The sequence below is a fragment of the Microcaecilia unicolor genome, chromosome 1 (assembly GCF_901765095.1).
Source record: "Microcaecilia unicolor chromosome 1, aMicUni1.1, whole genome shotgun sequence".
NCBI classification, from domain to species: Eukaryota; Metazoa; Chordata; class Amphibia; order Gymnophiona; family Siphonopidae; genus Microcaecilia; species Microcaecilia unicolor.
This window is the reverse complement of record NC_044031.1, coordinates 160,045,501-160,072,466: the sequence shown is the minus strand read 5'-3', so window position 1 is coordinate 160,072,466 and position 26,966 is coordinate 160,045,501. Positions and strand designations below refer to the sequence as shown.

At 42.4% G+C, this 26,966-nt stretch overlaps 1 protein-coding gene across 2 annotated transcripts in view; it reads right to left on the bottom strand.

Moving 5' to 3' along the window:
- Positions 1-3,721: 3,721 nt before the first annotated feature.
- SP4 (Sp4 transcription factor) overlaps positions 3,722-26,966 on the bottom strand; it is a 227,447-nt gene continuing 204,202 nt past the window's right edge. For both annotated transcript variants that reach the window (XM_030201709.1, XM_030201702.1), the window contains exon 6: positions 3,722-6,870. In XM_030201709.1, the coding sequence (XP_030057569.1) occupies positions 6,623-6,870 (248 nt within the window). In that variant the 3' untranslated portion in view covers positions 3,722-6,622. The remainder of the gene's footprint in view (positions 6,871-26,966) is intronic.

Below are 26,966 nucleotides of genomic sequence, written 5' to 3'. Positions count from 1 at the left end.
CTAAATCCAAATGCAAAATTCAGTACCAGGCATATTGTGAAATAATACAAAATACTACAAAAGGCACTTAGAACCTATAAAGCAATTATACCATACCTTAACAGCACTAACTTCCAAGAGCCTTCCTAGGAAAAGGCAGCACCATGAACACTGTAGTGAGAACTAGAACATGAATTCACCTATTGGAAAACTAAACAAGACTGATTAGAATGGATTGATCCTACACAGATATTCAATGCTAATGGAAAACCTGGTCTCCTTCACACATTCTAAACACAGATAGACTCTCATTAAGTATAGAATAAGTTATCACAAACTAAAAATAGAAATATGTACACCAAAACTAAATTGAACCTCAAAAAAGTCAGATTCTGTATATGATGCAACAACCAGAGAAAGAGAAACAGCAATACATACCCCCCTCTTCTGTGAAAAATATAAAGATAGCAGATGTAAATGTCAAAAACTGGCATATTCCATCACTGCACACTAAAAAATAAAACAAAAATGGAAAATAAGGTGATACCTTTTTTATTGGACTAACCTAACATTTTGTACTAGCTTTCAAAGGCCAAAACCTCTTTTCTTTGTTCAGAACCGTATAACATAACAGCAGTGTATTGTCTCAACTTGAGGAAGGAGAATGTATACTCTCCCTTTGCTCCTCTGTCTTGGCTCCACCCCTTCCCAGTAGTTAGAGTATGTTAACCCTTTGGTTTCTGTGTCTGTCTGTGCATGTTCTATGGCCAGCAGCTCTCCTCTGGCTTGTTCTCCTTTTGTGTTGTTCTGGGTACTGTCTGCCCAGACCTGGTTCTCAGTGGGGTTCAGCTTCTTCTGTCAGTGCTGCTGGTTCCTGGAGTTCTAAGCCCTGAGGGCTGTCTGCAGCTGGGGGCTCAACCCCTGGGGAACGACAGCTAAGTGCAGGTGAAGACTCTAAGCTGCCCCAGTTCCTGCTGTTCCTTGTGGTGTACCTGTCGCTGCTGCCGGTTTCAGAGTTCCCTACCTCTGTGTGGAAGCCTGCACCTCTTCTCGGGAGCTGGTGTCCTGGGTGAGTACGCTGAGGGCGATTTATTTTGTTACTGTGGTTCAGTCAACCCCGGGCTTCCCTGGACTTCCTTACTGTTGGTAGGGAGGAGAGGGGGGTCTGGGCTCAAGGGCTCACGAGCGGGGTTGGAGTCAGATAAACAGTAGACTTCTTTATCACAGTCGAAGCTGCTGCATCTATTTTAGGCAGCTTAAATTATTAAGATCACTGAGATTCTACCGGGTAGAACCTAGCTTAACACAAATGGGTTTGGTAGCATGGAATGGTGCTACTAATTGGGTTTCTGCCAGGTACTTGTGATCTGGATTGGCCACTGCTGGACATAGGATACTGGGCTATATGGACCATTGGTCTGACCCAATACAACTATTCTTATGTTCTTAGAAGTTGCAGCCCATAATGTTTGTCAGATAAGTGGGTTTTTTTTTTTATTTTAACTTTCAATCCTTCTACCTTTCCTTCACTATTTATACTTTTCTTTAAGGATTGATTCTGTGTGTTATTTTCTCTCTTTAAGGTGTCACCTGGCTGAGGATCTCACACTTTATTCTCACCAAGTATAGTAATATTCTCCTGAGCTCTAACAAAGTCCCCCTGTGATGCTTTCTCCTTGGAAGGTACTTTGTGTACATTCCAAACATTTATCTGCAGATGCTTTCTCCTTGAAATGTACTTTGTACAGAAGCAAACATTTATCTGCAGATCTCTCTTTGTCCAGGCTTTGGCTTTGCTTGTGGAGGGGCCCTTGTTGCTCCAGCAATGTGTAATGTTCCTCCGCCATTCACATCTGAGGCCTAATTCCCTGACTCTATAAGCAACCAAAATGGAAGGAAACCTAACTTCCTCACTTTCACTTTAAAGTCAGGTACACTTTTTCTGGATTCGGACACTGTGGGCTCCATAGCTAGTTTAAAATAAAATATAATTATCTTTACTGCAGGTGATTCCTATTCCTACACTGATCTCCCTATTCTACAGGAACACTGGCTGTAGTCTCAGCCTACTCATTCAACCCAGCACTCTACAGCTTCCCTGATCACTGTAAAAATGCTTTCACTTGTATTTCAGGCAACCAATCTTTCCAGCAAACTTTCTCAGGTAGAACTTGCTTTTTAAACAAGCTCATAGAGCATGCTGAATGGTGCCACACTGAATAGACCACTCTCAGGTTAAAACCAGTCAATGAGACTTCTTTCTCAGCAGCAACACAAACACCAGTTAAGTAAATGCAGTTTGAAAAGCAGAAATTAAGAAAGATAACCACTTTTATTTTAAAGCCAATCTTCAGGTCAACACACTTTCTCTGGTACACAAGAATCTCTCACACCTTTCTCAGCACTTTCCCTAACCATTTCTCTGCACTCACTCAGCAGAGCTGCACACATCCATTTTCTTTCAAGTCCTGGACTCCTCTGGCTACCGTCCCAACTGCTGTTGCCCAGGCAACGGGGACTCAGCTGGAGCCACCTCATCCTCCAAAACCGACCAGCCATCAGCACAGTGGTTTTTTTTCTCCTCAATGAACTTTGAGGAAACTTCCATTTTGAAAGCTATTCTTCACATAAACTTTATTGATAGGTTTTCTAATAAAGTATAGTGAGAATTACAGAGTTTTGACAAAAATAGCCCAGAAATCCATTGGAATTCAATATAGTCCACACCATCTTTTCAAAATTAAAAAAAAAAAAAAATCACTTTTTATTTAATTACACATTCCCCCCCCCCCAAAAAAAAAAAAAAAAAAATTAACCTCAAAACACATCAGAACCTCTCAAAATGGCCACAACCAATGGACTCCAAAAATTTACATTTTTAAAGGCCCCAGACCCTCTACATCATTAACAGTGGAAAAAAACATTTGAAATATATTTAAGGGTCTACAATACCTGAACCTGCCTTTTAAAAGGCCTTTAGACTGCTCCTCTCACCCACAAAAACATATTTTAAATTACTCTCCGGAGCCCAAGTGCAAACCCCTCCCCCTTAAAGATCTGAAGTCAGGACACTTCTTACAGGCTCTCCTGTCGCTCCTCAGGTTGCCCCCAACAACAAAATGTTTCTGGGCTGACCCTACTCACTACCGGCAGCTGCCCACGGTCAGACGCAGCAGCAGAAATTGAGGCCCCGGCTTCATCAGAGGACTGCCAGAGCACCGATGTAGATCACCGCATATGTACGGGAGCTCCAGACTGCCTTCCTGCCAGGTTGCATCTTCCTGCTCATGGCAGTGCACCTAGTCCCACCTGCCACGTTTTAACTTCTTTAGCCCTGGATTCATCATAGACCTAAAATGGGTCCCAGCCAAATCCAAGCCACTCCCGAAAACATCCCAGATCGACTCAGGACCACCCACCACCATCTGCTGGAGACTGAGAAATATTAGCTGGCCAGGGGGTTGCACATGGTTTTAAAGTGATGACATCACAGCTTATTAATACTGTCTCTACCTGCTGGCAGGACAGGACAAACCCAAGTATCTGGACTGGTTTGTTGGGACAGTAAGGAAGGAATGGATACAGGTTGTACAGGAAACAAGACTCAATCCATGTGAATCTCATTCTTACTAACTAAAAGAAACCTTACACTTCTGGCTCTTGACGTTCACTCCTCTTCAGATAAATAAATATTTAACACAACAGAATTTTAGTAGGTTACTTGCAAATGTTTATTGCAGGCAACAACATATACATCATTTTATTTCCAAATAATAACAATTAAAAAAAAATAACAGCCTGTACAACCTCCCCCACCCCATAAGAAATGTATACAAATCAATTCTGTAAAAATGTAATATTAAAGCCTTTTGTGGCTTTGCTGGCAAATTTTATGTTCTAAGATGTGGGGAAACCTTCTTTGATGTCTAAGAAAATTTTCAAGTGAATTACTACAAAATTTGCCATAAGGAATTTCTGTAAAACATTTTCCATCTTTTACCTCAAATTTTTGAAAACTATGCTGATTTAATATGCTGGTCGTAAATTTACATGGGATGACAGTTTTGCCAACATGCATAAAAGACACAAGGCATTAGAATGAAGACTTAAATACAAATATTGTTCCAATAAAACAGTTATAAAATTGAAAAATAGGACCTAACATCATGCTTATCTTTGTTTTACAAATTAACATCCCCCCATTTACACACCTGTATTAATGCTCTTGCGAAAGCATGTGATAAATGACCTAATACTCAATTGCTAGTAATCGGCCACACATACACAACGCTAACCAAAGAAGCTATAGCATAACAAAAATCTTATTCAAACATTTACACCGTAATATGATAAATACATAGCTCTGCACAGATTACAACGCAAAAATACTAGAACAGTGGCAAAGGGAATGAACAGTGAAAAGCCATTAAATCAGGTACTAAGCACATCAGTGCTCTATCACTCACAACAGCTACATCCCACCTAGTCAAATAAAGGACACTGAAATTTATGATCCTCCTAAGACAGAAAAGTGGAATTTGAATAGTATACAGGAAATGCTTTCAAAGCATTTCTTATCCCTGTAGTCAACTGTGCATCTGCTCGCACAACGTAATGTATTTAAATGGATAGTAAAAAAGGAAACAAAAACCAAAACACACACAAAAAGAAACACCATGTTGAGTTTAATAAATAGGTTTAAACTATCAATCAGAAATAATTTAGAAATGGGATGTTTAACTATCCAATACATATAGAGGATGGTCAGGTAGCAAGCTTGTGCCTTTAGTGAACAAAAATAAATTCACTGCTTCATTCAGAAAACATGATTAAAACACTAGGAAATTTTCTTTTGTATAACAAAGTTTGCAGTGCCAATTGTGCAGCATGATAGATACAATGTCTATAGATGTGTATATGCGTGCATATATATGTATTATATGCATATACACAAATGTTTACAATAATTTCCAATAAAACAAAAAACCATAAGGTAGAATTGTTAACTGCAACACTGAATTGGTTCTGATTTTTTTTAATTCATATTCACCAGCTGTTAAAGTACATTAAATAAAATATATTAAACATATAAAATTAAACTAAAATTAGAGACTTTGTTACAAGTCTAAAAAAAACTTCAAGAAACCTGAAATGTTATAACCACAGTGTAATATTGAAATTTATTTCAAAGCTTTCTTATTCAAACTAAAAGTACCAAAGACCTTCAGCTTGTACGCTACAAAGGGCTGGCCTAAGGTGTACAAAGTGTAAACAATGATCAGCAATATTTATCCCATCAAACTACAGGGTACACCACAAGACTGATAAAGAACTTGCATTAGGAAGATAAGTTTTCAAGAAGCAAAAGAACTCCAAAACATGGAAATCATTTACAAGTTTAACTGTCCTTAAAATATCGATCTTATCTGTACAGAAAACATTTTTTGTCTTGTGGAGAACAGCTGTATGTAAAAGTCAGTTATAAGATTTGTATGGAGTGAAAAACCAAATCTAAATGAATTATTTGGCCATCCTTTCCCCATGGAAGAGAACATTCTGTAACATTTAAAATGCCATTGGAGGCTGTTCTGTTAAACAGTCTCATATTAAGCTGGCAAAAGATAAAAGTGCACATTTAAACTTTAATTTTTACATTATTAAATAAGTACTATGGCAACTATTCTTTTTTTTCAATCAGATTTTAAGTAGGTAATGGGCAGTTAAATGATCAAAACAAAAGAGGCTGGATGAAATGTTATTCTGGATATTACTTATTCATTTTGATAACCCACCAGAATTAACAAATATAATCAATATAGAATATAAGTGAAAAGATAATGCATAAAATTCTTGGCCAATAGGTTTGTGCTTTTTAAAATTAAAAATATCTGAATATTGATCTTTTCTTTGGCTGCAAAGAAATGCAATACACTGGTTTTGTATCCTAATCTAAGGTGTCAATACTTAGTTCTTTTAGTAGATCAGGATCATGGACTTCTTGAAGTTCTCCTTTAGCATAGATAATATTTTTCAACTATAAAGTATAAAATTCTCAAGACTCTCCCCATAAAAGAACAATTTTAATTAACTGATTGTCGTTGCACACACTACTATAATGTAGTGCTAACAATTATCTAAGCTGTCCTTTTTTTTGCAACAGCTGCATCCAACTGAAATGCCATATGAAAATTTTCAAAACTGAGTAAAGATGGCCAAATTTAATTTAAATGTTTACAAAATGAAGTTTTCTCTGAAAGAAATCAGGTTTTGTCTTTATAGCCTGGTTGTAATTTATATAAAAGGAGGGAGAATTTTGAAAAGATACAACCCAAAATCATTCCTGCATTATGATGACATTTTGTTCAAAAATATGCCATGTGCTATGTACCCATGAGCAAGGTATACACAAAATATTCCATGATTGTTTTTATGAAATATTTGTTTGCACCATCTTATTTAAGAAAAATGTATTGTTGCACTATTGTACACTTCTTATGCTCACCCTCCAACCTGGAATACTTACAGAAATCAAGATTTATACATGATTTCCTGCCATGTAATTCACTTTACCAGCCCACTTTCTTCTCTTGAAAAGGTATATAAATTTAAGTGCAGAAAATATAGTCCCAGTATTGATAATTTTTCAGAATTCCTCTATGTTCGTTGAAACATTGGGAGTTGCTGGATTAGAATCTTGGGAAATGGCAGCAACTGTAACAATTCGTGGAGATCCAAGAACCTCAGTAACAGAAGAGTCTAGTTCTCCTGAGGTAACAATAGCAAGAGCTGTTCCACCACCTTTTTTGTTCTGATGGGTTTTTACATGTTTGGAGAGATGATCACTTCGCATGAACCTTTTAGAACATTCTGGACATTCAAATCTCTTTTCACCTATGGGGGAAAAAAAACATAGTATGTAACACTTCCCTTTTACATCAAGTTATCAATACTCACTAAATTGCAGTATTTTGTTGTAGTTGTATTTTAGTGATATTTGGCCTATTTCTTCCCTACTTCCTTGAAATTTCAGTTCATTCATAACCTGTGCTTCACCATAAAGCTGTTTTCCATTATTTTAAAAGCCATTCCCCCTATTTCTTTTTCTGGACATTGTAGCAATGGCCACTGGGAACAATGCACCAAAGCTCATTTCATAATCCTGTACCGTAGGTTTTAAGTCACACTAACAAATGTCTCCCATACTGATGGTCATGGCACCACCCTCTTCCTCTGCTACCACAGCTTCTCCTGTCATAGTTGATCTTGGTAGAATAAGATATGACCCAGCAACAGAACCAGGGATCCTCAACATGGCAGCATAAAGGACTGTCACTGACCCACCATACTTACAGTTTATATTTTTCGGACTATAAGACGCACTTTTTCCCCCCAAATTTGGGAGGAAAATGGGGGGTGCGTCTTATAGTCCGAAGGTAGAGATTTCCCTCCCTCCGAGTTCGGGATCGCCTGCCCGCCCGCCCTCAGAGTTCGGGATCGCCCTCCCCCCCCGGCCCTGTCACCACTTCTCCCTACTCACGCGATCTTCCCTGGTGGTCTAGTGACGTCGGGGCAGGAAAGAGCCCCCTCTTTCCTGCCCAGGGCGCTGCTCTCCATCCTCCTGTATGCAGCCTGACGGTCTCGGCGAGATTCAAAATGGCCGCCGATACTTCAATTCTCGGCGGCCATTTTGAATCTCGCCGAGACCGTCAGGCAGCATACAGGAGGACAGAGAGCAGCGCGCTGGGCAGGAAAGAGGGGGCTCTTTCCTGCCCCGACGTCACTAGACCACCAGGGAAGATCGCGTGACGTGAGTAGGGAGAAGTGGTGACAGGGCCGGGGGGAAGGCGATCCCGAACTCGGAGGGAGGGATTCGGACAAGACGCACCGGAGCACCTAGGTTTTAGAGGAGGGAAAAAGGAAAATGTTTTTTTCCTATTTCCCTCCTCTAAAACCTAGGTGCGTCTTATGGTCCTGTGCGTCTTATAGTCCGAAAAATACGGTAAATTGTTTATTATACCCCTTGAAATTTCATAAACGTCAGACCCTAAATAATATATTGAAACTGTTCCCCTAGGTGGTGTCTTTAAATGAAGAGCAGACATTTTTAAGATTGCAAATTATCATTGTCAACTGCTGAATAAATGGTAAATAGGAACAACAAACATTGTATGAAATGTTGGTATGCAAATGCCAGAAGCCTAAAAATTAAGATGGGAGCAGGGCTGACATTAGGGGGTGGCAAACAGGGTCCCCATGTCACAGGGGGCTCCAAGCCTGCCCGAAGTAGGAGGCATAGCTTGCAGGTGGGCTCTGGGCCCCCTTCCCAGTTTCTGCCCAGAGTCTCTGCTTATCTAACACCAGTCCTGGATGGGAGAGTTGAAACATGCGGCACTAAATGAAAAGATAGATACAACAGGCATCTCTGAGACTTGGTGAAAGGAAAATAAATGGGATGCTGTAATACCAGGGTACAAATTATATTGCAGTAATAGGGTGGATTGAATTGGTGGAGAGGTAGCATTAAACATTAAGGAGGGCCTTGAATCAAATAGACTAAAAATTCTGTAGGACACAAAACACATCTTGGAATCATGGATGGGCTACTGATTGCTGTAGAGGACCGTGGATGGACATCTTAGAATACTGACTGCTGTGGAGGATCATTGATGGACTCCTTTTTAGATTATTGGTTTGTTTGCAGTCCAACATTTTGCTTTTGGACTTTGGCCAAGGATTTGTAGATCTCCTTTCACTTTGGATTATCGTTTAGCCTTAGAGTTCCTGGACACTCAGCCCACACCTTCAGGTGGGTGGTGTGAGAGGAAATCCTTCATGGACACTCAGCCCACACCTTCAGGTGGGTGGTGTGAGAGGAAATCCTTCATGGACACTCAGCCCACACCTTCAGGTGGGTGGTGTGTGAGGAAATCCTTCATGGACACTCAGCCCACACCTTCAGGTGGGAGGTGTGTGACAAGCTTTGGCAGTGGTGGGATCACTGAGACCACACGCGGTGCTGAACAGCCCAAAGACACTTGCAGTGCACAGATTCAATTGTACTGCTGGTAAGGTACCCTGGGGATACAGGCTGAGGATAGAAAGCAGGGGTTCAAAGAAGGGCTGCGTGGGGGCATAGCAACCAAAAGGGAAGGGCACACCTGAGGTTTTAGAAGCAGTACTTTGTGTTTGTTTTCCAATCTTTTTTGCAGAAAGATAGCTTCGGAAGCCTTCATGAAGTGGGTCATGGAACAGATGAAAGCCCAACAAGAAGCAATGGACCTCCGGTCTGCCAGGACCTTGGAACAACAGGTGCAACCTTTACACCCTGGAACTACACAACCTTGCATCTGGCCTTCACAAATAACAGACCCCATGGGACGCTGAGATAAGACTTTGTGAAGGAGAAGTTGGGATCTCCCAAGTGAACTGGCCTAGGGGGTTGCCCCTTACTAAAATGGGACCAGAGGATGACCCGGAAGCATTTTTTTTTTACTACCTTTGAGTGGGTGGTCATGGCTGCAGGGTGGCCCCTGGACCAATGGGCTATCATTTTGAGAGGCCCAAGATGCATATAGGGCATTAGGTGCCGCCCAGGCCTTAAACGATAAAGAAGTCAAAGTGGCTATACAGGACAGGTTGGGCCTAACAGCTGAAAACTACCAAATCAGGTTTACGGCCCATCCCTTTCTGAAAGGGGATTGACCCAGGGCTGATGGACTTAGCCTCCCGGTGGTTGAAACCAGACCAGACAACTCTGCAGGACTTGGTTAGACCCACAGTATTAAAACAATTTCTCACCATTTTGCCTTCCCCTATAAAATCCTGGGTTACTAGACAAGGACTAGGATCAATCGAGGCGGTTACTTTACTGGTGGAGAAATACATGGAAGCAGAAGAGAGGTGGAGCAAGGGAAAGGAAGTGCCTGACCGACCCGAAGAAAATCCCAATACCTCTAATGGGAAGGAAGATAGTTAAACTCTCTAAGGAGGAGGTTGGAGATTCCAAAAAAGATTGAAGGGGGCCCTTCACCTGGGGATATAGGAAGGGTAAAGTGGGAGACCATGAGTGGCCATCCTCACCAGGAAACCCGCACCAGCTATAGGTGTTTTGTTTGTGTGAAGGATGGACACTTTCAAAGAGAATGCCCTCAAATAGATGACTTCTAACCCCAAAAGGAGCAAAGTCATCCCCAGCCCCAGGAGGTCAGGGTCATGCCATAAAGATGGGGGGGGGGGGGGGTTATGAGTGGCTGAGGTAACTCTAGAAGCCCTTTTAGATAACGGAAGTAATCTGTTCCTCATGTCTGCAGTGTTAGCCCAGAACCTATGAACAGGAAAGGCGGCAGGCCACTTTAGTGGGGTGGTACAGGTATGTTGTGTGTAAGGGGATATTTATTTATTTATTTATTTTTATTTATTTGATACATTTCTACTCCACATTTTCCCACCTATTTGTAGGCTCAATGTGGCTTATATAGTACCGGAGAGGCGTTTGCCGACTCTGGTGTTAACAAATACAACGTGGTTTGTGGTAAGATAAAGTCCATGTGGCAGAAGTCACATTAGGGATCATAGAGCGGAAGAGTTGTGTTATGTTCATTATGTGCTTTGATTTTCTTGTGTAGCCGAGATCAGGAATTTAAGTTGGCTTGGTGGGGTATGCCTTTTTAAACAGAGTGGTTTTTAATATTTTCCGGAAGTGTAGGTGGTCGTGCGTCTTTTTCAAAGCATTTGGTAGCTCGTTCCACAGTTTTGTACTTATGTAAGAAAAGCTGGATGCATAGGTAGATTTGTATTTAAGTCCTTTACAGCTTGGGTAATGTAGATTTAGATATGTTCGTGTTAATTTGGATGCGTTTCTGGTTGGTAGATCAATAAGGTCTGTCATGTATCCGGGGGCTTCGCCGTGGATGATTTTGTGAACAATTGTGCAGATCTTGAAGGTAATGCGTTCCTTGATTGGGAGCCAGTGTAGTTTTTCACGGAGGGGTTTTGCACTTTCAAATCGCGTTTTTCCAAATATAAGCCTAGCTGCTGTGTTTTGAGTGGTCTGAAGTTTCTTTAAGGTTTGTTCTTTGCATCCTGCATAGATTCAATTGCAGTAATCTAGTTGGCTTATTACCACTGATTGTATCAGGTTGTGGATTGTCCAGGTGTAAGTGGGTATCCAACTCTATTCCAAGGATACTCAGGCTATTTGAGATCAAAAGTTTGAAGTCCTTAATGATGAGTGTATTTTGGACTACTTTATTGTACTGGGACGAAAGGATGAGACATTGTGTTATTTTAAAATAAAAAGGCCTTTGCCCAGGAATTCATGATGGAAAAACTTGCGTCAATTTTATCAGAGATTTCGGCTAATGTTGGCTTGAAAGGGATGTTGATAGTCACATCATCCGCATAAATGAATGGGTTAAGGCTGTGCTTTGACAATGCTTTAGCTAGTAGAATCAGCATAACATTGAAGAGGGACGGAGATAGGGGTGAGCTTTGAGGTACCCCACAACAGGCTTTCCAGGGTACGGAAATGATGGAATTAGCTTTTACTTGGTATGTACGAGAGGATAGGAAACCCTTGATCCATTTCAGCACGTCTCCACTTATTCCGAATGTGTCTAGCAGGTAGATTAGTAGTTCATGATCCACCATGTCGAACGCGCTAGACCTGTCAAACATCATAAAACATTACGAAGTGGTGTACCGGTAGGACAGTTCTTAAGGATAAGACGGTTGTGTACTTCCCTTGATGAGTTTAAGATTCAGGAAAGTGAAATGATGAAAGGTTCATATACAACGGGGATATCCTATCCATATTCTTAAAACAGCATATAAAAGAGCGCATTATGCGCATATGCCCTGGTTATTTACTCCTAGACAAACGCCTTTGGTCAACCCGTTGGCTTGTGTGCTCCCGTTCTCCCATTATGCACCTGTTATATTCCTCACCTGGCTTCAGGCCTGTGCGGCCAATTCGCCGGCAATTCGTGGTCCGGTGAAGATAGCCGGCCATCTTGGATGTGATTTCTCTAGGATAGGTCGGCCATCTTGGGATGGGCATCTCTGCTTGTGGCAGCCATCTTGGAGTTGGTTAGCTTCAGGAAGGAAGCCCATATCTGGACGTAGGGGGTTCTGCTGATGGGGCAGCCATCTTGGATCAGCTGCACATGTTTGAGATTGATTCCTACACTATTTAAAGCCCTGCCTCTAGTCCTTCGTTGCTTCGGCCTCAATTGTGTTTGATATCCACGCCGGTGCTCCTTGTCTTCGGTTCCTGTGTTCCGGTGTTCCAGACCTTGGTTTGTTCCTGGACTACGCGTTGTGTTGCTGCCTGCCTTGACCTTGGACTGTTCTATGACTATTCTTTGCTCTGCTGTTTACAGGCTCCTGGACTATGTTTGTTTGCCCACCAGTCTGGTCAGTGGTCGTGCAACCCCGCTGGTTCCGGAAGTCCTGCCGGCCGCTTGAACCCAGGGGCTCAACTCCTGGGGGACAGTGGCTAAGTGCAGGTGAAGCTAGGGGTTGTCTGGCTGCCTGACCGAGTGCGGTGGCACTCCATTCTCGCCGTGCTCAGTCGGGGCACAAGGGCTCACACATCCCCAGGCATAACAGCACCATACATTGGTCAAGCAGTGCATAAGTATTGGCATGTGCTTTCAGTACATTCAGAATTTATCGAGCGCCCTAAGGTGGCTTACCACCGTAAAGAAGTATTTTGTCGCCATGGAATGCGCATTGTGGTGTACCCCAAGGTTCTCCATTATCACCGATTCTCTTCAACATAATGATGCCCCCTCTGGCAAACATCTTATCCAGAGAGAGTTATCACTCGTTTATTTATGCTGATTATGTCACAATTTATATCCCCTTCAGACTTCACCTCTCAGATATCTCCAGAGACATTGATCGTTGCTTGAACCTCATGGAAATATGGGCTAACGCATTTTGGTTGAAGTTGAACACGGATAAAACTCATTGTCTCATTCCCATATTGTACCTATAAGCCTGCTACTCTCGTTACTTCAGCTTATTCGCTGCCTATCTCTGAACACCTTAAAATCTTAGGAGTTACCATTGATAGTCATCTTACATTAGAGAGTCAAGTTACTGCCGTTATAAAGAAGATATTTTATTCAATGTGGAAACGTAAACGTATAAGACCTTACTTCCCAAGGGATATATTCTGCAATTTCACGCAATCATTGACACTGAGCCATCTAGACTATTGCAATGGTGCAACGGTTTATATGTGGGTTGTAAAGTTCAGCTTCTGAAAAAACTCCAGACAGCCCAGAACACTGCTGCCAGATTGATCTTCAACAAGACGAGATATGATAGTGTTACACCTCTTCGGCTGAAACTTCACTGGCTCCCCGTTAAGGACCGTATTACTTTCAAACTTTGTACTCTAGTCCACAAAATAATCTACAGTGATGCCCCGGATTATATGATTGATTTAATTGATCTTCCGGCGAGGAATAGTTTAAGATCATCTCGTACTTATATGAATCTTCACTACCCAAGTTGTATTAGTCTTAAGTACAAAACCAGCTACGTGTCTAATTTCTCCTACTTAAGTACGCAGATGTGAAATGCATTACCGAACTGTGTGAAAATGCTACGTGATCATCGAGACTTCAGGCGATCTTTAAAGACTTATCTGTTTTGTCAGGCCTTTCCTACTGCTGCTACTCAATAGACTCTGCTTTGTATTGATTCAGAGGACAATTTTTTATTGCATAGTACTTTATTATTTTACACATGTACCCCTCCCTTACCCTATTTATTAATGTCTTGTAAGCCACATTGAGCCTGCTTGTGTGTGGGAAAATGTGGGATGCAAATGCTGCAAATAAATAAATCAAATCTGGGAGAATTATTGAAAAGACATACTCTCAGTAATACAGAGGGCCAACACTCCCCTTGTGGTGGATGCGTTTACTGCAAATATGTGATGCAGTAAAATGGATTAACATTCCAGGTTCTAACAGGCGCTTCTTTTTACATGCCAATACTTCATAACAGCGAGAGGGTGATATACTGTATCATATGCCCTTGTTCACTTTATTATATTGGTCATACCAAAAGAGAATTAAAAAATAGATTGGCAGAACATATTAGTAATTTAAAAAATAAAAAAAGAAGAAGCACCGTTAATCATTGGTTAAAAAAGAACCACAAAATTGATTATCTTAAACGCATTGCATTGGTGCAGACAGCACCTTCCACAAGGGGAGGTGATGTAAGTGCCCTTCTGTTTAATATTGAACAACAATATATTTTTGAATGGGGTACGGTGTCCCCCAGGGGCCTCAATTTAGAGGTGGAATGGTTGTGGATCCAGGCTTCGCCCTTAGTAGGAGGAGCTTTCAAGAGTATTTAAAGGTTCACGGTGTAGTAAATGGTATCACGTAAGAGTGCGGTGCTTTACGATCACGCTTTGGAAAAAAGTCCCAATGGTAAGCAGCTATTAACAAATGTTGAAAATGTTAAGTTGATATATGTGATATTAGTATGTTAGATAAGAAAACGTGCCCAGTTCTCTATGAGATATGTTGTTGCAGTTCTATTGAATGGTTCCTCCTGATGAAGGAAAAACTAAATGCGGTCTCGCACTGAGGACCTAGATGACTTAAGGGCAACCTGTTGTATCATTTTGACATGAGTGGTTTCTTCAGTAGCCTTCTTCTGCCGCGCATTGTGTCGCTCTCCTCAGACAAAACATTCATATAACCCATAAGAGATGGATGGGTAATGCAGCACCAAGCGAGACTTTGAAACTTTTCTTGCTACAAACTGTTTTGTTTAAACCAGTCAATATTTGTGAAGGGAACAGGAATATGCGATATCAAGCTAAATTTTGAAATCTATGCAATGGTCATTACAAAGCTCTGAAAGATATCACAATAATAATACGGACATACAAGTGATGTAGTATTATGTAAATGTTATAAAGCTGTTTAAGATATTGACTGTTAAGGTTATCATCATCTAAAGATATGAATGGTGAAAGGGATGAGTGAGTCTCCGGAGTGAGTACAATTGTGTGACATATGAAGTAAGTTCCGAGGAAATTAGGTTTTAAGGGCACAAAAAAGAATGATGAAAATAAATGCTTTGATTAATATATACAATTGTTTGTGGGAGTACTTTGAAAGAAAGGATTAAATTTTAACTGCCAGACCCTCGACCATTCTTCTAAGGTTCGGAGATCCCTTACCATAGTTTCCCTTCCCTCCAGGGTATCCACTCTACTGGCTATCTTTGTGTCATCTGCAAAAAGGCACACCTTTCCTTCCAACTAGGGAGTTGCACAGAGACAGAAATCTTACCCATCCCCGCCCGTCCCTGCTTGAATCTTACCCGTCCCCACTGGAATCTTACCCATCCCCATCCATCCCCGCAAAAATGTAACCCATCCCAACAAGAATTTAACCCATTCCCACCCGTCCCCGCAAGAATTTAATCCATCCCCACCCATCACTGTAAGAATGTAATGGTACATAAAAGAAAATTCCAGTCAGCTCCCTCAGTCTCTCTCTGGATTTGAGCCACAGCACTGTAGGCAAGGAAGGAATGGAAGCTGAAACTTGGAACACTCTGGTGTGCACATGTAAGATGTCTCTGATCTACTAGTGTTGCATGCTGAGAGGTCACCACATGCATGCGCCAGTAGGTCAGGTGACATCTGATGCTCATGCCTGTGTCAGAGCTGAGGTCTGCTCATCAGCCCGGGATCAAAGAGGATTAATTGTAACATAGTAAGTGACAGCAAATAAAGACCTGAATGGTCCATCCAGTCTGCCCAATAGTCACACTCATTATCAATTCATGATTAAATCAACGAGTGTGATATTATATACTTGATTATGGTCTTTCTTTTGTGTTTCTGGAACATAGACCATAGAAGTCTATCTGGCCCTATCCTTATGGTCCAACTGCTGGAGTTGTCACTGAAGCCCACTCCAGTCTATGTGTCTTCTCATTTGTGAGACACAGATCGTAAAAATCTGTCCAGAACTGTCCTTATGTTCCTGCCACTGAAGTTGCTGTCTAAGCCCTTTCAAGCCCATCCTAAACCAGACATCCATATATTAGACACAGACCATACAAAGCTGCTTGGCATTGGCCCTAGTTAATCACAGCCAGAGTCGCCACCTAAGCATTACTTCACACATCCATACACATGCACCCATTTAAGGTTAAGTTTTTTATAACTTCCATTTTCTAATTAGAGATCCTCTGTGTTCATCCCACACCTTTTTGAATTCCATCATCATGTGTGTCTCTACCACCTCCATAGTGGAAAATTTTCCACATTTGTGCTGTTAAAGCAAGGAGGAAGAGGAGGAGGAGGAGGCAGGAGTCAAAGAACTTGGTATTCGGTAGATGACAGGCTGGTGCAGGTGTAGCTTGCATTTCCACGGTGCCGGGCAAGATGGTGGAGGCTATTATTAAGAATAAAATTGCAGAGCATATACAAAAACATGGACTGATGAGACAAAGTCAGCACGGATTTAGTGAAGGGAAGTCTTGCCTCACCAATCTAATGCATTTTTTTGAGGGGGTAAGCAAACATGTGGACAATGGGGAGCCGGTTGATATTGTATATCTGGATTTTCAGAAGGCGTTTGACAAAGTGCCGCACGAAAGACTCCTGAAGAAATTGCAGAGTCATGGAATCGGAGGTAGGGTACTATTATGGATTAAGAACTGGTTGAAAGATAGGAAGCAGAGAGTAGGATTGCGTGGCCAGTATTCTCAGTGGAGGAGGGTAGTTAGTGGGGTCCCGCAGGGGTCTGTGCTGGGTCCGTTGCTTTTTAATGTATTTATAAATGACCTAGAGATGGGAATAACTAGTGAGGTAATTAAATTCGCCGATGACACAAAATTATTCAGGGTCGTCAAGTCGCAGGAGGAATGTGAACGATTACAGGAGGACCTTGCGAGACTGGGAGAATGGGCGTGCAAGTGGCAGATGAAGTTCAATGTTGACAAGTGCAAAGTGATGCATGTGGGTAAGAGGAACCCGAATTATAGCTACGTCTTGCAAGGTTCCACGTTAGGAGTTACGGATCAAGAAAGGGATCTGGGTGTCGTCGTCGATGATACGCTGAAACCTTCTGCTCAGTGTGCTGCTGCGGCTAGGAAAGCGAATAGAATGTTGGGTGTTATTAGGAAGGGTATGGAGTCCAGGTGTACGGATGTTATAATGCCGTTGTATCGCTCCATGGTGCGACCGCACCTGGAGTATTGTGTTCAGTACTGGTCTCCGTATCTCAAAAAAGATATAGTAGAATTGGAAAAGGTACAGCGAAGGGCGACGAAAATGATAGTGGGGATGGGACGACTTTCCTATGAAGAGAGGCTGAGAAGGCTAGGGCTTTTCAGCTTGGAGAAGAGACGGCTGAGGGGAGATATGATAGAAGTGTATAAAATAATGAGTGGAATGGATCGGGTGGATGTGAAGCGACTGTTCACGCTATCCAAAAATACTAGGACTAGAGGGCATGAGTTGAAGCTACAGTGTGGTAAATTTAAAACGAATCGGAGAAAATTTTTCTTCACCCAACGTGTAATTAGACTCTGGAATTCGTTGCCGGAGAACATGGTACGGGCGGTTAGCTTGACGGAGTTTAAAAAGGGGTTAGATAGATTCCTAAAGGACAAGTCCATAGACCGCTATTAAATGGACTTGGAAAAATTCCGCATTTTTAGGTATAACTTGTCTGGAATGTTTTTACGTTTAGGGAGCGTGCCAGGTGCCCTTGACCTGGATTGGCCACTGTCGGTGACAGGATGCTGGGCTAGATGGACCTTTGGTCTTTCCCAGTATGGCACTACTTATGTACTTATGTACCCCGCAGAACTGCTTCCATCCCCGCGGGAACCCCACAGGAACTGCTTCCGTCCCCACGGGAGCCATGCAGACTACTTCCGTCCCCGTGGGAACCCCGCAGAACTGCTTCCGTCCCCGCGGGAACCCCGCAGAACTGCTTCCGTCCCCGCGGGAACCCCGCAGAACTGCTTCCGTCCCCGCGGGAACCCCACAGAACTGCTTCCGTCACTGCGGGAATCCCCGCAAACCCCGTTCCCGTGCAGCTCTCTACTTCCAACCCTTCAGCAATATCTCCCACAAATATATTAAAGAGAATAGGCCCCAGCACCAACCCCTGAAGAACTCCACTGCTCACCTTTCTTTCCTCCGAGCGGATTCCATTTACCACCACCCTCTGCCACCTGTCGACCAACCAGTTTCTTATCCAGTTCAAAACTTTCGGTGCTAAGTTCAACCCTTTCAGCTTATTCACGAGTCTTCTGTAGGGGAACCGTAACAAAGGCTTTGCTGAAGTCCAAGTAGATTACATTTAGTGCACATCCTTCAATCAGTTCTTTGGTCACCCAGTCAAAAACGTCAATAAGATTTGTTTGACAGGATTTTCCTTTGGTAAAGCTATGTTGCCTCGGGTCCTGTAACCCGTCGGCTTCTACAAAGTAAATTATCCTTTCTTTCAGCAGCAACTCCATCATTTTTCCTACCACCAAAGTGAGACTTACCAGTCTGTAGTTTCCCACTTCTTCTCTGTCTCCACTTTTGTGAAGAGGGACCACATCCGCTTGTCTCCAATCCCGCGGAACCTCTTCCGTCTGTAAATATCTATTAAACAAATCTTTAAGAGGACCCATCAAGACCTTCCTGAGCTCCCTCAGTATCCTGGGATTTATCCCATCCAGCTCCATAGCTTTGTCCACCTTCAGGTTCTCAAGCTGTTTATAAACTCTTTCTTCCATAAATTGCGCAGTATCCACTCCATTCCCAGATGTTCCCTCAGCAGCCAATCGTGGTCCTTCTCCAGGATTTTCCTCCGTAAACACCGAAGAGAAATAATTGTTTAGCATGTTCGCTTTATCTTCATCACTCTCCACACAACCATTCTCATTATCTTTCAGTCTTGCAATTCCATTCCTATCTCTTCTCCTTTCTCCAATATATCTGAAAAAGCTCCTGTCACCTCTCTTTACATCTTTAGCCATTTTTTCTTTCGCTCCCGCTTTTGCTAGCCGTATTTTCCTCTTCAATTCTTTGAGTTTAATCCGATAATCTTTTCCGTGATCCTCTCGTTGCGTTCTTTTGTATTTCTTGAACAAAGCCTCTTTTGCTCTTATTTTTTCAGCTACTTGTTTGGAGAACCATATAGGCTTCCTGCTTCTCTTGTTTTTGTTTACTTTTCTCACAAAAAGATCAGTCGCCATATTTAGAGCAGCCCGGTGGTACTTCCCACCCCTAACGTGCCGTAATTTCCGGGACTACAAAAAGTTGTTTATTTTTGTAGTGCCAGAGTGTACCTGGCAGTAACTGGGCAGTGCCACACACTGCCCAGTTACTGCAGGGTTAACGCATGAGCCCTTACCGCCACCTTAATGGGTGGCGGTAAGGGCTCCTTCCCGAAATGATCACATGGCAAGGAGAACTAGTATTTATAATGAACAGGAAAGAGCAGCTTAAAGGTAAGGTCTACTATGACTCCATCATCATCTCTGGTGGGTCCTGGATGGGTCAAAGAGTCTGGTAGGCTGGTTGGTAGAAGTTATGTTAACTGGAACATGATACCACAAAGTAATGTGATATATAGTAACAGTCATGTGATATGGTCACGTACACATAGATAAACGTATAAAAGGAATTGTTTATTACTACAGAAACAGGAATCTTGCTAGCACTGAGAAGCATTTTGCTTCCAGGCTGGTCTAGTTCCTCACACAGGAAGAGACTTTTTTTGTATGTACTAATGAATTGTAATAGGCAAGTTTGCAATTAGATGTTGACTTTCCTATTTGTAATAAATAAGCTTCTATGATAAATTTATGATTGCCTAATGGTGTATTTCTTCCTGTGTTCTTTAGTCCAAATTAGTTTATACAGTGAATAAGTGTCTGAAGGTTTAGCCTTGTATCTTGCAGCCTGTGTGATAAGGAGTCATAGGTATAGGGCTAAACAAAGTCTGCATTGAAATAGCTCCCACTTTGCAAAGCAACCTTCAATGGTCTGCCAAACATGGACATTTGCTAGAGATGTGGAAGACCAACAAGCTCGCACCAAGATCAGGACAGAGGACTGGTAGCAACTCCATGTCAGACATCAGCTCTCAAGGGCCACACTGTAAGCCAAAAAGATTTATTTATTTTGACATTTATACCCCACATTATACCGAACATTCGAGTTCAATGTGGCTAACGGTAAATAAACAACAGGCAAGGTTTATAAAGCCATAACCATCAAATATAGACCATTGATGGCCAGCTGCAATCTAAGATATTCCATCAATGGATAGAAACCTCTCAAAAAGGAGAGTTTTCAGTTTTTTTTATGAAATCAGGCTGACCCTTGTGTAGTCCCCCTCAGTCCTCTGCCCCCTAGGGAGGGGAAAACACTTCAGTCCTAGAGGTTGGGAAGAGAGACAATCAGACTTAGGTATAGGCGCAACCAGTAAAAATCTTTATTGGTATCTCATTAAGCCAATACAAAATAATTGTCCTCTCTGGAGCAGGTTGTCACACAGAAAAGCCAGACACAATGACTGAATAACAAATATATATATACTGTTGTAAGTTTCGTTTCTCCTAAATCATGTGATTTCTCCTAAACTAACTTATGATCATATATATGGATTTTCCTGTTTCCTTCCATTACACAACATAGTAATATACAAAAATGGCAATTTCCTCTATTCTATCATCCTCTTTTGCTTGTGTTCACATGCACACTTTGTGGTCAATGGCTAATACCTTATCAGTAACGCGTGCTCCCAGCGTGGAAAACCAGCAAACAAGTAACATGAAACACCTGGTGTTCTGCTCTCTGAACACATATTTCCGGTGGAATATCTTAGACTTTGCAGGGTCCTCAATCTCTCATCACCATCAAGGTTATATCCATGTGTATCTGCCATATATGGGCTGCATAGCCTCAGTTCCTCCTGAGTTTGCACTCTGCTTACATGCAGCAGCAGGGAGAAAGTAAAATTATGCTGATGACAGCAAAACTAGGAAATCTGAGGGCTAGCAGGGCCATCTTACAGGCCTAGTATAGGAAGGAATATATACCCTTGATTGTCACTGGCAGTGAATTCCACCACTTAGCACCATGGTATTTAAAGTCAGCAGAGTGAACTGGCTTATAATGCACTCTCTTGCAATCTGGAAGATGAAGTCTAAGGTAGTCCCTAGAACCAGAGTTTACATTGTGTATGGAAATAGTTAAGGGCTGCATATAATCCGATGTCATGTCATGAAAGGGAAATGGGATTTGATATACCACCTTTCTGAGGTTTTTGCAACTATATTCAAAGCGGTTTACATATATTCAGGTACTTAATTTGTACCAGGGGCAATGGAGGGTTAAGTGACTTGCCCAGAGTCACAAAGAGCTGCAGTGGGAATTGAACTCAGTTCCCCAGGATCAAAGTTCACTGCACTAACCACTAGGCTACTCCTCCACTCCATATTTGAAAGACAAAAACACATAATTTAAACATAATCCTGGCTTTAATGGGCAACCAGTGCAGCCTGCATAATAATGGAGTGGATCTATCGAAACGCAATACCTTGAGGACAAACCTAGATGCAGTATTTTGGGCCATTTGTAGCCTTTTTGGACACCCTCCTTACATCTAGCATAGATGGAATTGCAGTAATCGGACTGGGTTCAAGATCCTCCATGAAAACAGTCCCTGCTGCATGAGCTCAGGACCTATTGAAACCAGAGCTGGGGACCCTGCAAACAAACGCACAAGGACTGCATGCCCTGGCTGGTGGGGCCAATCCCATGCTACCAGGATCACATGAAATGGATATTTTGCCACTTGTCTGGATTTTGGACTTGTACTGTACAGCACTAATCTGCTAAATTAGACTCAGATTTATCAAATTGAAAACCTAAAATTTTTATCTCATCTAAAAGTGGATGAGAAATTCTCAGAATTTTAGGTAAAATCTCTAAAGACTTTTGCTACCCTGAAAGCCACATTGCTGAAGATTCAGTAATATATAACAGCATGTCGTGTGTGTAAAATGTCTAATTTGGTATTCATATCATCTATTGCTTTGCTTGGTCATTTTTTTATTAAAAAATATTAATTGTATATCTGCAAAAAGATGAAATTCAATATTTCACCCATCAATTATCTTTGCCAGTGGACCAAGATACAAATTGAATGAAGAAAGTAGCAATCCTTGTAGTATGCTCCTCCTCAGAGTTTTTTTTGAGAAGTGTTTAGATTCCAATGAACAACTTGTGTTCCATTGGATAAGTAAGAACTAAACCAAGTACATGACAAACTAACCAATGTCTCACAAAAGCTTTAACAATCCAAAATGAGATTGCATCAAAGGCACAGTTAAGTCCAATTGCACCCACAGGGCTGCACACGAAACGAAAACATAGTAGATGACGGCAGAAAAAGACCTGCACGGTCCATCCAGTCTGCCCAACAAGACAAACTCGTATGTGCTAGTTTTTGTGTATATCTTACCTTGATTTGTAACTGTCATTTTCAGGGCACAGACCGTACAAGTCTGCCCAGCATTATCCCTGCCTCCCAACCACCAGCCCCGCCTCCCACCACCGGCTCTGGCACAGACCGTATAAGTCTGCCCAGCACTATCCCCGCCTCCCTCCACCGGCTCTGGCACAGACCGTATAAGTCTGGCCAGCACTATCCCCGCCTCCCAACCACCAGCCCCGCCTCCCACCACCAGCTCTGCCACTCAATCTCGGCTATGCTCCTGAGGATTCATTTCTGCTGAACAGGATTCCTTTATGTTTATCCCACACGTTTGAATTCCGTTACCGTTTTCCTCTCCACCACCTCCCGCGGGAGGGCATTCCAAGCATCCACCACTCTCTCCATGAAAAAATACTTCCTGACATTTTTTTTTTTTTTTAGTCTCCCCCCTTCAATCTCATTTCATGCCCTCTAGTTCTGTCGCCTTCCCATCTCCGGAAAAGGTTCGTTTGCGGATTAATACCTTTCAAATATTTGAACGTCTGTATCATATCACCCCTGTTTCTCCTTTCCTCCAGGGTATACATGTTCAGGTCTGCAAGTCTCTCCTCATACATCTTGTAACGCAAATCCCATACCATCCTCGTAGCTTTTCTTTGCACCGCTTCAATTCTTTTTACATCCTTAGCAAGATACGGCCTCCAAAACTGAACACAATACTCCAGGTGGGGCCTCACCAACGATTTGTACAGGGGCATTAACACCTCTTTTCTTCTGCTGGTCACTCCCCTCTCTATACAGCCTAGCAACCTTCTACTTACGGCCACCGCCTTGTCACACTATTTCATCGCCTTCAGATCCTCAGATACTATCACCCCAAGATCCCTCTCCCCGTCGGTACCTATCAGACTCTCACCACCTAACATATACGTCTCCCATGGATTTCTACTCCCTAAGTGCATCACTTTGCATTTCTTCGCATTGAATTTTAATTGCCAAGCCTTAGACCAATCTTCTAGCTTTCGCAGATCCTTTTTCATGTTTTCTACTCCCTCCCGGGTGTCCACTCTGTTACAAATCTTAGTATCATCCGCAAAAAGGCAAACTTTACCTTCTAACCCTTCTGCAATGTCACTCACAAATATATTGAACAGAATTGGCCCCAGCACCGATCCCTGAGGCACTCCACTAGTCACCTTTCCCTCCTCCGAGCGAATTCCATTCACCACCACCCTCTGGCGTCTGCCAGTCAACCAGTTCCTTATCCAGTTCACTATTTCGGGTCCTATCTTCAGCCCGTCAACTTTATTTAAGAGCCTCCTGTGGGGAACCGTGTCAAAAGCTTTGCTGAAATCTAGGTAGATTACGTCTATAGCACATCCCTGATTTAATTCTCCAGTCACCCAGTCAAAGAATTCAATGAGATTCGTTTTGGCACAATTTCCCTTTGGTAAAACCATGTTGTTTCGGATCTTGCAACTTATTTGCTTCCAGGAAATTCACTATCCTTTCCTTCAGCATTGCTTCCATTACTTTTCCAATAATCGAAGTGAGGCTTATCGGCCTGTAGTTTCCAGCTTCACCCCTATCACCACTTTTGTGAAGAGGGACCACATCCGCCGTTCTCCAATCTCACGGAACCTCTCCCGTTTCCAAGGATTTATTAAACAAATCTTTAAGAGGACCTGCCAGAACCTCTCTGAGCTCTTTTAATATCCTGGGGTGGATCCCGTCCGGTCCCACGGTTTTGTCCACCTTTAGCTTTTCAAGTTGTTTATACACACGCTCTTCTGTGAACGGTGCTATATCTACTCCATTTTCATTTGCACTTTTGCCAGTCCATCGCGGTCCTTCTCCACGATTTTCTTCTGTGAAAACAGGACAAAAGTATCTATTTAGCAAATTTGCTTTTTCTTCATCGCTATCTACATAGCAGATCGCAGCATCTTTCAGTCTCACACTTCCCTTTTTAGTCTTCCTCCTTTCACTAATATACCTGAAGAAACTTTTGTCACCCCTCCTTACATTTCTAGTCAAAAAACAAAAAAAAACTTCCGACAAGCTAGAAGAGGAAGGTGAAATTGTCTAACTTTTTTTTTTTAAGAACTAGCGAGCGGACTCACGGAAAACGAGAGGACAAGAGAAAAAAGGTGAAAAAAATCGCAAAGGACTCTCTCCTGAGGTGCACAGCGACCGTAAAACAGCCGCCCTGACTGAGGAAAAAAAGACTGAGGGGCACGTTCGTGCAACGGGTGGGAATATGGCCGTGCATGCGCGGTGCGCACACTTGTGCGCACGTGGGCTCTAGCAAACTTTCTTGCTAGGAAGAATTCTAGACCTGGGGCTGCCGTTGGACGTCATCTCATCTGCTTGTCCTCGGAGAAACAAATTTACAAGATGTGTCATAAATGGTATTACAATGTGTCACGCTGGTCAGGAATAGTGAGCCCTTGGGCCACTGCCGAGAAGCGGCAGGCGAATCACCCAAACAGGAGGCAAGGCAGAACAGACTGGTACCACCAGAACTGGAACAGCCGGACTGAAGCTGCTGGACTGGAACAAAAGCAATAAGCAGTAAGCAGGAGAATAGTCCACGAGCCAAGCAGAGTCTTACTGGCAGGCAGCAAAGCAGAAGGGAAACCAGGAACCAAACAGAGTCTATAGGCTGGCGGCAATCAGTAGTAAACCAGGAAACAAGCAGGGTTTTGGGCAGGCAGCAGACAGTAGAATAAACCAGGAAACCAGCAGGGTCTTGGGCAGGCAGCAGACAGTAGAATAAACCAGGAAACCAGCAGGGTCAAAGGCGGCAGCAATTAGTAGAATAATCCAGGAAAACAAGCAGGGTCAAGCTGACAAAGAAAGCTTTCAGGGCAGGAACCGCAACAGACCAACAGGGACAGGAACACAACTCAAGACCTCTGTTGCCAAGGCAAAGTAGAAAGTTTCCAGGTGGTTAATAAAGGCAACATACAAGGGAGGTCACCAGGTAAGGGTGCTGCTTAGTTCCCAAAAATCCCAAGACAGTCTGGAAGGCTGGAAAATCCAGACCGGACCGGCATGACTTCTGGAACATGGGAAACAGCAAACAGACAGTCCATCGCAGCCACCAGGTGGCGAGATGCATGAGAGCATGAAACATGGGCACAATCGTGACACAATGTCCCTCCATTAGGATAAATAAGGAATTTGATCTAATACATTAGCTGACGAATGGACTGCACAAAGATGTTTTGCCAATTTCAAAATTAAAATCAACAAAAACTCATTCCAATTCCAACATTTATCACTATCAAGACATTTGTCTTCTAATCTTAATTTGCCAAAACTCCATCACAGGAAACTGAAATTTCTGCTACTGTGACACTAAATTTAGGAAGTAGCCCATCAGAAACAAATAATTTGGTTATTTTATTAAAAAAAAAAAAAATCAGGGCAGACAACAGTCCAAGATGGCGCCTGGAGTGGAAGTGCATAGCTGTAGCTCCTGACTTCCAGTAAACTCTGACAAGTAGTTTAATCCTCGAGCCAGAAATGGGGAAGAGGAAAGGGAAAGCTCTAATGCTCACCTCCACAAGCCGGGCGAATCTCCCTACCATGCGACAGACTACACTTGAAGAACTCGGGCTGCAAACGCTGGGAGCTCAGGAAAATCACTTCGAGAGGCCCAATAGAAGAACAGGACCTTAGCGTCAAGGGAGTGACGCTTAGTCCACCCTCGTTTACAGCACCTCCGAGACCCGGGAGAGAACCGGCGGTAGTGGAATTACAGCAGACCGAGACACCCGGAAGAGGGGAAAATTTGGCAGCTTAGAGTGGAGGACCCGCCGCCGCATTGACTCCTGTGGAAATACATCAACAGGGAAGGCAGGAGTGTTCTCCTCCATTACCTGTAATTACACAGTGTAGTCCTCCCGGTGAGAACGGAGAAATAACAAGTTCGGCTGTAATTATATTAGAAATATTATGGGAAACAATTCAGGGAATGAACAAAACCCTCTAACAGATATCAGGCTCCTTCGGGGAGATGTGAAGGAAATTAAGCAAATCCAGAATCAATTATCCAGTAAGGTGGAAGACCAAGCCACTAAAGTAGAAGTTCTGGAAAAAGAGGTAAAATCTTCGAAAGACTCTATTATAGCAATAATAAAAGATAACTTCCAAACACATAAGATTGAATATCTAGAGAATCAAGTTAGGAGGAATAATTTATGACTGTTAAATTTTCCAAAATCTCCTCTTATTCCCGCTCTAGAAATGCTGAAGAAATACTTTAGAGAAATTTTGGGAATTTCATCTGATGGTTTTCCGCCAATAATTAAGGCTTAATATATTACTGGGATAAAAACAGTGACTGAAAATATTCAACCTGATTTAAACTTATCAGAATTTCTGGAAAGTTCAATGGAAGTTGTTTCTGAAATAACAACAATGTTAGTGTCACTTGCCTTGGAACGAGACCGGAACAACATATTTAGATTATATTTC